Below are 14,895 nucleotides of genomic sequence, written 5' to 3' on the forward strand. Positions count from 1 at the left end.
ATGGCTCCGTTTCCTATTTCTGGTGGCTGATCAAGCATGGAATTCACGTGTTGGGCCTCTGGGATGTGTCTCTTGGACAGGTAGCTTAAGGACCTGAGGTTGGGATAGGCCTCCCAGCAGCCAAGACTTCTTCATTGGCCTGATTAACAGAGTAGTAAACCCCACCTGTAGTAGTAAGTCCCAGGCCACTCACCTCAGGGAAGAGCCAGGTCTAAGCACTGCTGCTCTTGGTCCCAGCAGCATCCAGCCAGAGCATAGTTGCCGGTAGGTTCATGCACGTGAAATTATATCCTTCACAAGGTGTGACTCTGCCACAGTGCCAACTTACGGCCTCTGACCTAGATAAATTCATAGAGGAGATACAGTGGGATTGACTTCCTAATAACTAAGACACTGTTAGTACACGTGGTCCATCTACTATTCCTCTTCTGCTTGTGGCATCTCTGATCCAGCAAGGGAGTAGAATGACCCATCGGGTGGCTTTGGCTTTTCTTGGGTAGATGCGAACAATCCTATATATATAACAGTGATGCCATTCTCTACGTGCATGCGTGTTTGTGTAGCCAAAATGGCAGCCATCCACTCGGAAATGAGAAGATCGGCTTTCCTGGTTTCCAGAAGTACAAAACATTTTTGGGATGGAGGGAGGAATCCGAAGGTGGAAGAACTTCCCCTCTTCTCCCATAACGACAATAGAATCAGAAGTGAGCTTTCTTCCAAGGTGCAGAATGGAGATGGGTTGCTGGGGGCGGAATGGAATCTCCTTGAAAAGGGCAAGTCTGGCTGCATGCCAGGGGTTCCAAGAAGAAGCCTTCCACATGGAAAGATTCTGTTAATACCAGTAGTAAAATAAGAATAGTTTCAGCGTGGGTCCCAGAGGTGCTTTTGGGCAGGGTCCCAGTTGCAATGGCTTGCATGGAGTATTGGGATGCCTTTCACGCAAGTGTATTCACGGGACCAGAGTCTCTGAAGGGATGGAATCAAACGCAATGATTTTGAGAGCTGCTCCTCTTCGATACTTTGGAGTCCCCTTCCGTTTCAGCCACTAGGGGCCGCCCTCTTGGAAGTCAGTCTAGAAAGCGGCACACAACTGATGGGGAAATGCGAACCAGCCATGTCCAGCAGTATGTTTTCCTGTGCCCATTCGGATATAATTTGAGATACAATGAATGGTTAAACGGTTATGAGGATGCTCATCAAGGGACTCGCATGGGATGCCCCAATGAGCTGAATAGTCCCTGGGCTGGATGGACTTTGAAGCTGGAACACAAAAATCCACCAACCAATATAAAACTAAAGAATCTATTCTGAGTGTGAAAATGGCTTTGAGAACTGAACTGATCAGAGCCTGCAGTCCTTCTGCATGGAAATCCACCCCTGGTTGCCGTAGGCACTTTTCATCTCAAGGGTGTCATTAAGGTTTGGTCAGGAGAGTAATTTTGAGCTGAGAGTAATTGGGAGGCAGCAGTCCTGGCTGATGTGCCACAGGTCAACCAGGGATCTTCCAGGAGATCTGAAACCACCTTCTGTTTGCACCAGCAGTGTTGGTCCCATGTAATAGTTCCTTCCTTATTAGACTATTCAGGCTACGCAAGGCAACTATATGGCTTTACTTATTCGGGAGCAAATCTTTCGCCTACTTTTCTTTGCAGCAAACCCATCCCCAGCCACAGGTTCTTCCATTTTACCCACCCAAATGTGCCAATATTTCTTCCCTTTCCGGGGATCATGGAGCACCCAGGATCAGCCGTCGAAATGTTCTACAAAGCGAGGGCGAGGGCTCTGTCACAAACCTTTTAATTAATGGATGGGGAAGGGCCTCCTTGCCTGTTCCACCCCACCAAAATATCTTGGACTTTTCTTGTATGGTGTATAAATACATATATGTTAACTATGCACTTATTGCAATTCGAACATGCATTTGCAGGAGTGTTTGAATGGGACCAAATGCCAGCCTGGACGCAATATCTTCAGAGAAGCACATGGACAATCGTGTGAAATAAGACATTTATTATTAAATTCTCAATGAAGCAACTCTTCCGTGGGCCCCATATTTGGCCTCAATTGGCCATGGTTTGGTCTACAGCGTAGTCAAAGAAGGTTGCTCTTCGGCCAGTATCAACGCTGTGTATGTACAACAGGTTAGCGGCTTCATGAAGTGATTGTCTCTCTATTATTTCATTATTAATTCCATTTCTGTACCAACCCGCAACTGAAGTTCCCCAGCTGCTTCACAACAAGTACACAAATAAGGCACACAAACCACAAATACAGAAAAGAAAGCGAAACATACAATTTCAATATACAAGATTTGAAACAATTTAAACAGCTAAAACCAGTTCTGTAAACAATATTCAACATGTTTAAATGCACTGATATAAATGACCCAACCATTTGCCTGGCATTCAAGGAGTCATCAATTATCCTGGTGGTAAAAAGATAGCAATGTGGGCACCAGGAGGCTCAGGAGGTAGAACATCCCATAATTGGGGGCCACCACTGAGAAGTCCTATTGCCACTCTTTGAACTTCCCTTGGAGGTAGCACTTGGATGGAGGCCTCAGGTGTTGATCATCGTGTCCGGGCAGATTTAGGTCGGGAAAGGCATCCCATCAGGAATTAGTAATAAATCTCTATTTGTATCAGCCACAAATACAATCCGCACACGTTAGCATATACGCAGAAGTAAAAGCATCTCATTGGGTATTGCGGTAATTCCCAAAATGGTACCATCTACTTACATACGCAAGCTCTATGCAAGCCTGATGAGAGGGGAGCACAAGCTTTGAAGAAGCAGGTGGGAGGGGCCACCCCCACACACACCAGAGAAAACAGCTTGTGTGCGTTCTATTTTCCTCTTTAGAAGAGAGCTAGTACATGACTGAAAAGCACAAGCCCTTTTAATATCTGTTGACCCAGAGCAGATCTTTCCCTGCACAGTCAATTTCTGTTGTTTGCCTTCAAATCAGCATTCATAAACAAGATGTTTTGCCACCTCGCTGAATGCCATCTTCTTGTTAAATGTCTCTTCAAACATCCGGTTCTGTTTGGGAGTGAAATGATTCTTCCAGTCCCCAATGGCACCTAGAGAATTAACAGTGAAAAATGAAGAGCCGTGAGACCACGAGAGCTGTTATTATCACAGGATTCCACCTGTCTCTCAGCAGAAAGCCGGAAGGAATTTGCAGATGGTGGAAATGCAGGTTGAATGCATTCAGCAGTGAGAGCCAGCAGCTTCCAACAAGAATATCGCTTGGCGTAAGATCTCAAGCTCATCATCCACTAAAACCAGGGTCTCCAGCGTGGTGCCCATGGGCTCCAATGTAGGATTTTTTTAATGCTTGCGAAGCAGTGGAGCAAGCTCTGATCACAACCCTGATGTGAGCAGGAAAATATAGTTTCTAAAAACGTTTGCCAGTTGTCAAGCACACAGTTGTGTGTGGGGGTTTTTTTATGCACATTTTTAAATCAAACGAGCAGTTTGCAATTGCGCCATTAAAAACTTCTTAATTCAGCACTTTAGAACTTTGGAAAATACACATTTTCTAACAAAATGTCCTGCAATCGATGGCGTTTGATTTGTGCAATTTGTCCATTTGTGCAAATTGAACACAGATTGCAAATAGGTGTGGTAAATGTGAGGGAAAACACCCGGGTGAATGGGATTACCATTCCTTCACCCATCGCTGCCGCCGACACATCTGTTGGCAGCTTCTAGACTCTCTTCCCCGTACGATTTTGATTTTACTTCTTGAGTTTTTTCAAAAATTAAAGGGATTGGGCAAATACATTACCAAAGAAAGTCTTGTGCTATTACAAGTCTGCCTTGGAATTAGGTTCTTGAAGAAATTACTTTCAGTCTCAACTGTCTGCTCGCCACTCAATGAGTGTTTTGTGGCTAGCCTTGTCTACCATTACAACATGAGCCAAATTTCCCATGGCAGCCATTTTGTGAGAGCACCCACAACACATGCTCGAAATTCCAAATTCCATTGACCCAGAAAGGGGTTGGGGGCGGGGGAACCCCTGTCCTAAACGTGTGGGGAATGTGTTAGCCTTCTAAATGTTTGGTGGAGGGCAGCGCCCATCAGCCCTGGTCGAGGTGGCAATTGGCCAGGTGTGAGACCAGAGGGAAACAATAGCAGGCCCCTTGTTGCCTCGCGTTTATCAGCCCCCTTTACGATCTACACACGCAACAGAAGGGGTGGACAGGGCTCTCATGTTTGACCATCCCTCATGCCAAGGGGAGAACTCTCTGCCCCTAGAAAACCAGCTTGCCAGGCAAGTCCGATCTTAGTGACACGAGTCTCATTCCAGCCACGTCTCCTCTGTTCACACATCCCAAACCCGGTGGCATCTGCAGCTGCCTGGAAAGCAAGAATACTCAAAGCACTTAGTGGTGCGGAGGAGCAGAATCCCGCCCACTGCCTCTATCGCTGCCTCTTTTGACTAGCTGCGATTACTAAATGTGCAAGAGGTTGGCTGGGATAGGATCACGCCTCTTGGCCTGTGTGCATTCACGGGAAGATAGGAAGGGGGCGTCCCGGATGTGTGTGCCAGAGAGCCAGGATACCGGCAGATGCGTGTGCAGCCGGTTGCACAAAAGCTGAGGGGCAAATTGAAGCCAATGTCCTGCATCCATGTCTCTGTATTTAGCATCCATGGCTGAAAATGCAACGGGGGATTCTGGTTCAGGTGAATTCAGTGGATACAGTGCTCTGTAAAGGAGAGGTAGGGAGCTGCCCTATTTATACCAAGGTCTAACTACGGGTCCATCCAGCTCTGTACTGACCAGCCCCTGCTCTACAATCCAGAAATCAAATGCATCCCAGGAGTGACAGTCAAGAAATTAGCTCAAATTCTGATGCAAACATGCCAAATTTGCATGTCCCAAACCTGAATGCAGATTGCTGATGAATCTGTGCATTACTTTTTGAAGGTTGTCATATGGTTTGCAAAAGAGACAGACAGATTATATACAGAGAGGGGACAGAGGAAGAGAGCTCAAAAAAGTGGACAGAAATTGAGAAAGTGTGCATTTCAAAAACTGAGCAAAAACACTTCATTTTCTGGAAATTGCTTTTTGCAAATATGTGCATTTGCAAAAGTGCATTCAAGGTAGCATGTTTTTCTTTTAATGCATACAAAATGTGGATTTTTCAAAGAAAAAACATTGTTGATGATTTATAATTGACTCAAAGCGATTGGAAAATTTGCTGCTTCAGAGAATTATAACTATCTTTTTTTGCAAGCTTCAACAAAGTACTGACAGGAAGATAGCAGTTTTTGACTTTGAGAGGAATTTGCAGGTTATGAATTTATTTGTTATATTTGTGTACGATCCTTCCGCATTCTTATTTTTCTTTTACATTTTTCTTCCTTTCTGTACTTTATTTCTTTTAAGAAAACACTTTTATTTGAAAATATGGAAACTGAAGAATGGGAAGCAAAGGTGGATGGAGCTTGGCAGAGTCACACAGCCCTGCTTTCAGCCCTAGCAGTCAGATTGCCTTGTACCTTGAGATAACAGGAACTGGACTTGGGACTCCTGTGTCAAAAGCATCCCTGCTACTTTTGTGCGGAAAATTTTCTCCTCTCTGCAAGCTGCCATCCAATCAACCCTTACACCCAGTTTTGATGTGCCAGGACGGTACACGATTTTCTTTGCTTCAAAACAACAGATAAGGCCAGTGATGAGTGCAACCCTTTGCACAAAGTAATAGTATGTCTGGTCTCTATTTAGTTTCAGATAAGTCCAGCAACTTTGTCCTGCAATACTGAGTGTACGAGAAAGATAAGGAAGGCCAGATAAAGAGGGAGGCTGCGATGCTGGTTAACTGGGGAAACTCTGCCCCTGCGAGGAAACCAGATCCTGTCCTGGGACGTGTGTCTCAGAAATTGTAACCCACCAGCTGTCCAACTGGGAGTGAAGGAAGGACTGCTCACATGGGGTTATAAGCTGAGCATTCCATATTCTGGAAACTAACTGTGTGGACAAGCCAAAACGTTCCACTTCCTCCAAATCTCAGTTTCCATTTCTGCTTCAAAAGGCAAAAATTCCAATCCAAGTAGCAGGAGAAAACCTGGCAGTGCAGCACGGATTACCTTTTCGGAAAATCAGCTTGCGGTTGGACGTGAGTGCACAGACTGTATGATTCGGGTCGTGGTTTTCTTTCTCTGTGTTGGTTTTCATCTCGCTGAACGAAGATTTTTTGCAGATGTCATTAATCCTGCTCTCACTGGTGTTCAACCCCAGGAAGGTGCTGACTTTCTTCACGACCGTGGGAAGATCCTGAGATACGGGAAGAATAGAAGACATGGTCCATTGTAGGCCCTATCCGTGAGCCCACTGAAAGCAGAGATTCAATAATATACAACATCACTGCAAAGGCCATTCTTTTCACTTGGGTATCAGGCAGGATGCTGAATTTTTCAAAGCAGACAAACCTGAATCATGAAAAGGGCTTAAGGCTGCAATACTCAGGCTTAAGTTCCTGCTCTGACCAGGAATCCACGTTGCAAGTCTTGCTTCCCACTTATACCTTAGACATGCTAATGGACTTTTCCTTTGGGAACACACCTTACACATTCTGATGTTTGCCGGACGGTTCCTCTTTTTGTATTGAGTACAAGAGGAGGAGTAGAATGGAGTAAGCCACTTTGAGCTTGTTGTAAGGAAAAAGTGGGATATAAATCTAATAAATATTTTAAGCCCATGCTTGGTGCTTCAACTAGAGAACTGTCTTCTCACAGCCTTTCAGAGGTCTGTCCTTTTCATAAAGAAAGACATGTGGCCACCCAGGTTTTGCTGCAGAATAAGGTGCTTACTACTTCTGTGCATTTTACAGGAAAAAAGTCTTCCAAGCCCCAGCTTGCTGGGAGCTGTATGACTTTTGGGGGGGGGTGTCTTTTTTTATTTTATTTTTTATTTTTTTTTGTCTAAAGGTGTGGAAGTGTACCTTTACCCTCACTAATTTCCAGACAGAGAAAGCCCCTGTGCCTAAATCTTGCAGAAATCCTAAACTGTGCATACAGAGAATAAAATATGCTACAATATAGTATTGTATTAATACCAGTCAGGATGGAGCAGGCTATAAAAGTGACTGGGTATTACTAAGTTTTTCCCCCGTACACCAAGCATTTTCCTGATAAATAAAGACTCTTTGGGGGAGCAATCTTGAGAAAAAGGGTGAAGGGCAAAAGCCGTGGGTGGCTACGGTGGTGAGATGGTCACGGGAGCTGCAACAACGGATGGTCTCACCTGTGCTTTGTGATACAGTGCCAGTCTTTGTTGTTGTTGTGTCACAAAGTTGTGCCTGACTCTTTGCAACCCCATGGACAACATCCCTCCAGGCTCTCCTGTCCTCCACCATCCCCAGAGTCCACTCAAGCTCACACCACTGCTTCAGTGACTCCATCCAGCCACCTCATCCTCTGCTGCCCCCTCCTTCTCTTGCCATCAATTGTTCCCAGCATTAGGCTCTTCTCCAGGGAGTCCTTCCTTCTCATTAGGTGGCCAAAGTATTTGAGTCTCATCTTCAGCATCTGGCCTTCTAAAGAGCAGTCACGGTTGATCTCCTTTAAGGTTGACTGGATTGATCTCTTTGTGGTCCACGGGACTCTCAGGAGTCCTCTCCACCACCACAATTCAAAGGTGTTACTTCTCTAGTGCTCAGTTTTCCTTATGGTCCAGCTCTCACAGCCATACATTACAACTGGGAAAACCATAGCTTTGACTATCCAAACAAATCCAGGCCAGTCTTTGACCAGGGTTCAAATTCCAACTCAGCCACAAAGCTCAATGGGTAACCTTTTTTATTTATTTTATATTGTTAATTTTAATTTTATATTGTTATTTTTGTATTGTATTGTATTGTGTTGTAAGCCGCCCCGAGGCTTCAGCAAGGGGCGGCATAGAAATGTTTTAATAAATAAATAAATAAACCTCAGACCTCACTTGCCTTACAAGGTTGTTAAGAGGATAAACATAGATCGGGAATTAGGACCACAAATGGTGAGATAAATGCTTTTAACTCTACTTTGAAAGGTCCAATTGTTTATAAATAGGTATATTTACCCGTTTCATATCTTCAAAAAACAAGAACAGGGTGTCTTTGTCATGTATGAGTTTTTCCCAGCTTAAAACATGATCGAACCAGGATCCGTAGACAACTGTAAAGAGACACCAGCATATCAGTCGAGCAAATTCTGTAGAGCCAGAAGAGTTGCAAATGATGTTTGCAGCTTCTCAAGAATCAGACAGAAGTTTCATGAAGGTGTTTTATGAATTGGCCCTTTTTCAAATCCTTCCATCTCTGTGTTCTCTCAGCCCGTGTCTTCTCCCATGTCACTGAATTGTTCTCTCCATTTGCTGCCTCAGGTTCCCAACTTCTACAAATGTGAATGCCAAAATACGGCTATCAAACAGTAGAGACAAGCAATAAATACAGAAGAGGACCTTGTCTTGGGCTGCTGTATAATCTTCCAGAGAAACATCTCTGAACAAAGATAATCTCAGGCAGATAACCACTGTGTGGTATCTAGCCAGGTGTCCTTAATTTTACAGAGAACAGTCCTCTATTTGAAGAGCCAAGCAAAGAGATGGGGTGGCATCTTTAGTGAATATTGTCCACTCACTGCCTAGCAGTGGCTCTTCGGTGTTTCAGGCTGGGGTCTAAATCTACCCCTCATGTGGTTTCTAGCTCTAAGCAAGAGGATTTCATTTCCCAGCTGAAGCTCTGGCGTTCTGCATCACTCACACTGCTCCAGAAGAACAGGATGAAATAGGGTGCATATTGGCCTAAAATGTGCACAATCTAATTTATACATATTGATGCAAACTGAGGAAAAGAATGGCCATCACAGAAATCAAATGCATTACAGAACTGGGGTGCTCTGCCCAGGCTGAAATCCAGTTGATCACTGTCAGTTGATGGGAAACATCAAAGGCCCTGCTTTTTCTTTATGTTTGGGTCTTTATTTGTGAGCTGGACTTGGACTGGGCAGTCTTTCAAGGAGAGGACACCCTTCCTTCAAACAGAGGAATGTCCTCTGATAGCTCTTCAGAGAGGAGTGCTCTCTGCAAAAGTGGCTGCATGGACACTGTACCCCAAAAAACACATCACAGGGGAGGGAAAAGATTGGAAGGCTCTTCCCCGCAAAGGATTTCATGATTCCCACAGATCCCTTTTCTGGAGTATGGGAAAAGTAATTCCCTCCACCTCTTGGACTGAGTGAGGAAGCCAAAGGAACAACAGGTCCCATCATCCCCTAGAGGAAATGCTTTGGCTGAAGTTGTCTCAGTAGATCAGCTTTCCCCAGCACAGGGCCCTCCAGCTGGGCTGGGCTGCAAGTCCTCTCTCTACCATGGTGCTAGGGATGATGGGGATTGTAGTCCAACTGTCCTGAAGGGCACCAGGGTGGGGAAGCTTTCAGCAAATTATTGCAACTCATTCTCCCTTGATGGAAGGACAGCGTTGTGTCCTGTCCCCCTTCTGCACTCAGGTGTGAAACTGGATTGGTCAGGATTGTTCCCCCCAGGGGCTGCCTCTTGGGGTGCTTTCCTCACTCTGCCCTGGTCTACCTGCCGCCTTTGCCAACACCTTGATGTGTTTGGTCGTCCCATCTGCCTCTTTTGGAGCTCTGTAACATCCATTTTGAAAGAGGCTGAGCCAAAGTGCATGCAGCCTTTTGAATGTGGCCATGCCACCTCAGCCTGGAGTGCCTGATCCTGCCTGATCTTGGAAGCTAAGCAGGGCTGGGCCTGGTTGAGATCTGGATGGGTGACTTAGAAGTTGTCAACTGCCCAGAGGGCTTCAGCTATGGGCAGCACAGAAATGTAATAAATAATAAAAAGGCACTATGATAGAAGAAGGTTGACTTTCAAACTCTTTTTTTAGCTCACTAATATTTAATTTGCCATTTTCAGTTACTGTATGGTGAGCTGATATTTTGACTGATCCATCAGAAACAACCCAAGAACATCTTCTCCAGACCCTCCAGGGTATATGTGAAGTTAGTATCTTTTCTTGCTTTGATAAAATCCCAATTTCACATTCTGCTGTCCATTCAGCCAGTGTTTTAAGGGATAGTTCTGGAGTTCCTGCCAGTTCTCTTCCATTTTCACCACTCTAAGGAATTCTGTGGTATCCACAAACCTAGACACTTTGGTGCTCTGAAACTTGGCCAATTCACTCCAGCTATTGCTGTTGCTGTTGCTGTTGTTGTTATTATTATTCAATATCTTCTTGCAAGAAACCCAAGGCACCTTACATAGCCCCCCTCTCCATTTGATCCTCACATCAAGAGACCTGTGAGGCTGAGAATGAGTGACTGGCCCAAGCTCACCTGGTGAACTGCATGTCCAAGAGCAAGCTAGAACACGGATCTCCCTGGCCTCCTCTCCACACCATACTGGCTTTATGAGCAAGTCCTATAGGTCCAGTCCAAGTACTGATCTTGGGGAATTACTCCCTAGCCTACCTCCGTTCTGGACACTCTCCATGTTATACCTTCTCTCCCTTTGTTGCTATTTAACCAATAAACCAACTTGCCCAACTTCATGTCCCTCAGATATTTTGGACTTCAACTCCCATCAGCCCCAGCCAGCATGGCCAGTCATCAGGAGGACTCCAAATTGTAGTCCAAAACATTGGGAGGTTGGCTACAGTAAACTGTTTTATTCTATTATCCTGCGACCAACTGTTAACTCATCTCCTTTAGGCCGCAACAAGTTCATAGGTAGGAAGAAAAAAAGCAAAGAAGGAAGGTGAGGAGAAGAGGTCATCTCAGGTCATCTCATAATTAGTCAGTCTTGCAAGTCTCAGCGCTCATCGTGATGTCACTTTGTTTTGCATGGATATTGACACAGATTCTAGTTTTGCTTGGTTGATCTTTGGATTCCCAGTTCCACAGGAACAAATTTTTATAGCTGCACTCTTGCCCTCCACAAAGGATTAAGGTTGCTATCATAAAAGAGGCTATCATAAAAGAGTGTAACTTGGATTGAATGGTCCAAGATAACCACGGTGGTTACAGGGCAGGAGGTGGTAAGGCTGAAGGCTCAGTGCCCACATGTATGCCGGTCCAAACCTTCTGTGAGTTTTGCATTTCTAGCCCAGGGATACAGAACCTTAAGTGGACAGCTGGTTCTGGTCTTCTAGATGGCCAGACTCCTTCTCCTTTGGACACCCATGGTTGGGTGGTTCCCAGCTTTTGTAGGGCTTCTGTCCCTCATCCTAAAAAGCTGGCTTTTCTTTAAGGCTTAGATAATCCGAGTGAGATGGCGTAATGTGGCGTCCTGCAACAGCAGAGGGGTGGACTCAATAGCCTTCATGGCCCCTTCCAGCTCTACTGTTCTACAACTCTATGATTCTAATTGGCAGTAGTTGTCACTGGCTTATGAAGCACAGCCTCCAGGCTGGAGGAAACTACATTCTACATCTTTAAGATGCACTGTTTCTGAAGTCCTGCCAGACAGCTTCAAATCTAGCTGGATTGTCAGTGTGCACAAGATGTGGATTCTGGCCCTTTTTGCACCAATTTGCCCGATGTACATGGGAAGGAAATTCATCACACCTGCACCTTGAAGTTTTCAACGTGCACTAAAATTTATAAGCTGTGTATATATGTGTGTGGGAAAGAAAGAGGAATTTAATCTTACCATCTCCTGTTAGAAACATCTCTAGGAAATTTGGCCAGGAATCTACAGTAGGCAGGTTCGGATTTGCTTTATAGTAATGGAACATGGAAACAGCGATGTCTTTTGGATTCCGGATAATGTAGACAGCCTAGAAAAGAAGAAAGCAAGTTACTAGTATGGAGATGTAGGAAAATGTCTTGTGGGAACATTGGTTCACCCATATAGTCTTGTCTTCACTGACTGGAAGTTCTTCCCAACATCCCCCCCCCCCCCATATCAGACGATGAGAAAGAGATGATCCATACAGAAGCAAGTGCTGGGTCAGCGAGCTGTCGCCCTGCTCCAGCCATGACCAGGATAAGGCCTTCCACCATCATGTTCCTTTGGGGCAAGATCCTACTTTCCAAGGCTAACCACAGGGCGCTTCATGGAGGAGAGTCTCTCTGAGGAACTCTCTGAGCACCTTCTCTGTAGCCTCCATGACCATGGATGGTCCACAGGCAATGGCGGCAAGGAGCAGGTGAGGGAGATGGCTTCCACTGCTCTCTCCCTTGCCAGCCTTCTCCCTTGACCACCTTCCCTTGCAAGCCAACGGTGGCACGAGGCCATTTATCAGCTGGTCCTCCTGGGATGCTGTGACTGCAGAGGTTGCTCCTGGGTACCAGCGCTGTCGCTCACCCTGCACATCGCTGGACCTGCAGTGTTTTGGAAACCTTTCTCCACAGGAAAGGCCTGCCCCTTTCCTTTCCCCCAGTGCTGGCTATGCCCTCTGTGCCCCAGCAGCTATTAGCCCTGGTGGAAACCATCCACTAGCAAGAACAAGGGGCATGTGCTTTCCCCCCAGGGCTAATGGCAGCTCCTGGTGAGAGGGGCAAACATTTCTTATTGGTACTGCTGTGGTACGAAAAGCGTTCTGTTCCCTCCTGAAGCAACACAGTCCCAACCTAGATGGGGAGGCTGGTTGCTGCTGCTGTTTAGCTTTAGGAAAAATGGATATAACACAGAACATTTGGCGAGGTGTGTAGGACCTTGTGTGGCTGGGGACAGAATGTGCGCTGCATATTGGACCGTTGAGTGGTGGGAGCCAGTTTCTACACGGTGCATCACACAGTGAGATAAGAGCCATGGTGTGCCTGTGGGTATAATTTACATGCTCGTTTGCATATTGCCAAGCAGTGCAACATCCGGATTGTCATGGCGCATGGGGCAGTTCTTTTAAAAGGGCTGTATATGATGTGCCTTAACTAATTACTTAATGCAATCATGGCCGCTGAAAGGACAAAGAGCTGCCTGCATTCCTCACCTTGCATTGCTGGAGCCTGAACGAGGGAGGCAGCATGTTGCCGTCCAGGTGAGTTGGAATGATTCTCTTGCATGACAGACGGTTCAGCTGGTCCAGTTTGGAAACGTCTCCAAATTCAATGGGAGAAGTTAGAGCCGCTTTGGAGGCATACAGGTGCATTATGACTTCAGCCAGCCAGTGAGTGCCTAGAGTGGAAAAAAGGAGGTGGGGAAGAGAGAGAGAGCTGCTTAATCCTCTGGAATGTGGAGGCTACATACAGAGGAGGATCAGAAATAATCACCCCTGCCAACGGTAAAGCAGGCAGAAATATAACTTGAGGACTAGCAACTTGAGTGGCCTTATTTTCAGGACGGGTTCAGAGCAATAAGACTGCCTTCTGCTTTTTGCTAGATCAGAAGCTTGGACAAGGTAACAGCGGAGCTGGGAAGCTCACAATGTTCTATGTGTAAGACAAAGAAATGGGAGGATTGCTCAGATCAGAAGCAGCTCTGGGTCTTGTCAATTTCATTTCCAAGAGAAGAAAGGAAAGTCGGGCTGGCAGGGAACTCTAGAACTACGTGCTGCAGCAGGAAAGCAGGTGGTGGGGCTCTCTAGAGATCCCACCGGCCAATTCTTTACTCTGCAAGTCTGGCGCTGCCTCTTTCCAGCGTTTTGGTGCTCTGCGGCTCCTTGCTCCCAGAGACAGGGCCCAGGCACCAGTGGAGAGCCAATGATTTGCCACCTCTCCTAATCGGCTGCCTGAGGCAGGGGAGTCACCCCACCTCCTGGAAGGTCTGACCCATCCACGAGGAGCCCCACAAGCTGGGCACAGGGACAACGACCCTCACCCACTGTTCTTCTCCAGCCCTGGAAGTAGCAAGTAGCCATCGTGATTAACAGCCATGACTAGTCCCATCTTCCAGAGATTTCCCTAAGCCCACTTTAAAATCTTCTAAATCGATACCCATTGCTACGTTTTGTGGAAGCAAATTCCATATATACACAGCCAGGCATTATATGAAGGGGTCCTTCCTTCTGTCTCTTCCGAAAGCCCCAGCATTCAGCTTCTTGGGACGTCTCTGGAGTCCGTTATCACGGGAGAAGAAAAACTGTCCCTTTCCACATTCTCCACTCCATGCATATTGCAAAATCTCTTCGCATCTCATCTCCCTACTTCCCTGATTTTTTTAAGCTAACCCACCCCAGAAATCATTGCCTTTCCACATGGGGGAATCTGCTGCAGCTCCTTCATCTCTTTGGGTGCCCCGTTCTGCACCTTGCCCCTCCTGAGGACAGATTTGCTCAAAAGGCAATCTGAAGACAGATTCGTATAAAGGCATTATGATATTGGCAATTACAAAGCACTTCCTGGCTTAAGCCGCAATTTGCCAAAGGAAGTCCATTGATCTTTCCAGAGGCAATAGAAAATCAACCTTCCTGCAGATTACAGTTTTACGACTGAGGATGGAATTAATAAGACATAGGTTAGAACTCTCTCCAGACAAGTTCCAAGCAAGACATTACCCGACTTTGGATAGGAAACCAAAAGAACATCTTCTTCCCTGGCATCAAAGGTAACCAGGGATTTTAAAAGCTCTGGTGATGATCCCGAGGTAAAAGGAATGCCATTAAAAGTATGAACGAGCTTGTCCTCCTTCTGCGACATGTTGTTCCAGGGATCAGACTGGAAGAAACTGGTTGTTTGCCAGGCAATTCTTAGCGGCAACTGAGAGGATGGGATAAAAAAGGACATATTTATGCACCTTGTTACATCTTAAAAGCACAGTTCGGGCCTTATCTTTATGGATTACAATAAGTGGAAAGCAATATAAGGGTTATCCAAATAAACAGCGATGACTCAAAAAGAAAAAAAAAAGTCTGGTTCACTGGGACAGCTTTGCAGATAACCGGGAGAGAAACCAAGAGTGGAAAATACCCAGGGCTGTAAGCAAGCACACATTTGCAGCACGTTT

General features: G+C 45.8%; 1 protein-coding gene across 1 annotated transcript; it reads right to left on the reverse strand.

Moving 5' to 3' along the window:
* Nucleotides 1-2,964: 2,964 nt before the first annotated feature.
* On the reverse strand, nt 2,965-14,588 carry LOC123034671 (sulfotransferase 6B1-like). Its single transcript, XM_044452204.1, has 6 exons — nt 14,447-14,588; nt 12,944-13,128; nt 11,662-11,788; nt 8,077-8,171; nt 6,105-6,291; nt 2,965-3,083 (listed from the first exon to the last, which is right to left on the reverse strand). The coding sequence occupies exons 1-6, from the start codon at nt 14,586-14,588 to the stop codon at nt 2,965-2,967; spliced, it is 855 nt and encodes a 284-aa protein (XP_044308139.1).
* Between the last annotated feature and the right edge of the window lie 307 nt (nt 14,589-14,895).

This window comes from Varanus komodoensis, unplaced genomic scaffold, assembly GCF_004798865.1.
Source record: "Varanus komodoensis strain SLA01 unplaced genomic scaffold, ASM479886v1 scaffold70, whole genome shotgun sequence".
Taxonomy (NCBI): Eukaryota; Metazoa; Chordata; class Lepidosauria; order Squamata; family Varanidae; genus Varanus; species Varanus komodoensis.

Bases quoted from the DNA above. Each gene is read 5' to 3' on its own strand.
- LOC123034671 (XM_044452204.1), bottom strand. From the start codon at position 14,588: ATGTCGCAGAAGGAGGACAAGCTCGTTCATACTTTTAATGGCATTCCT. The intron at 13,129-14,446 runs GTAATGTCTTGC...TTTCCACTCTAG, and splicing joins GGTTTCCTATCCAAAGTCGG to GCACTCACTGGCTGGCTGAA. The intron at 8,172-11,661 runs GTAAGATTAAAT...GTCTCTTTACAG, and splicing joins GATGTTTCTAACAGGAGATG to TTGTCTACGGATCCTGGTTC.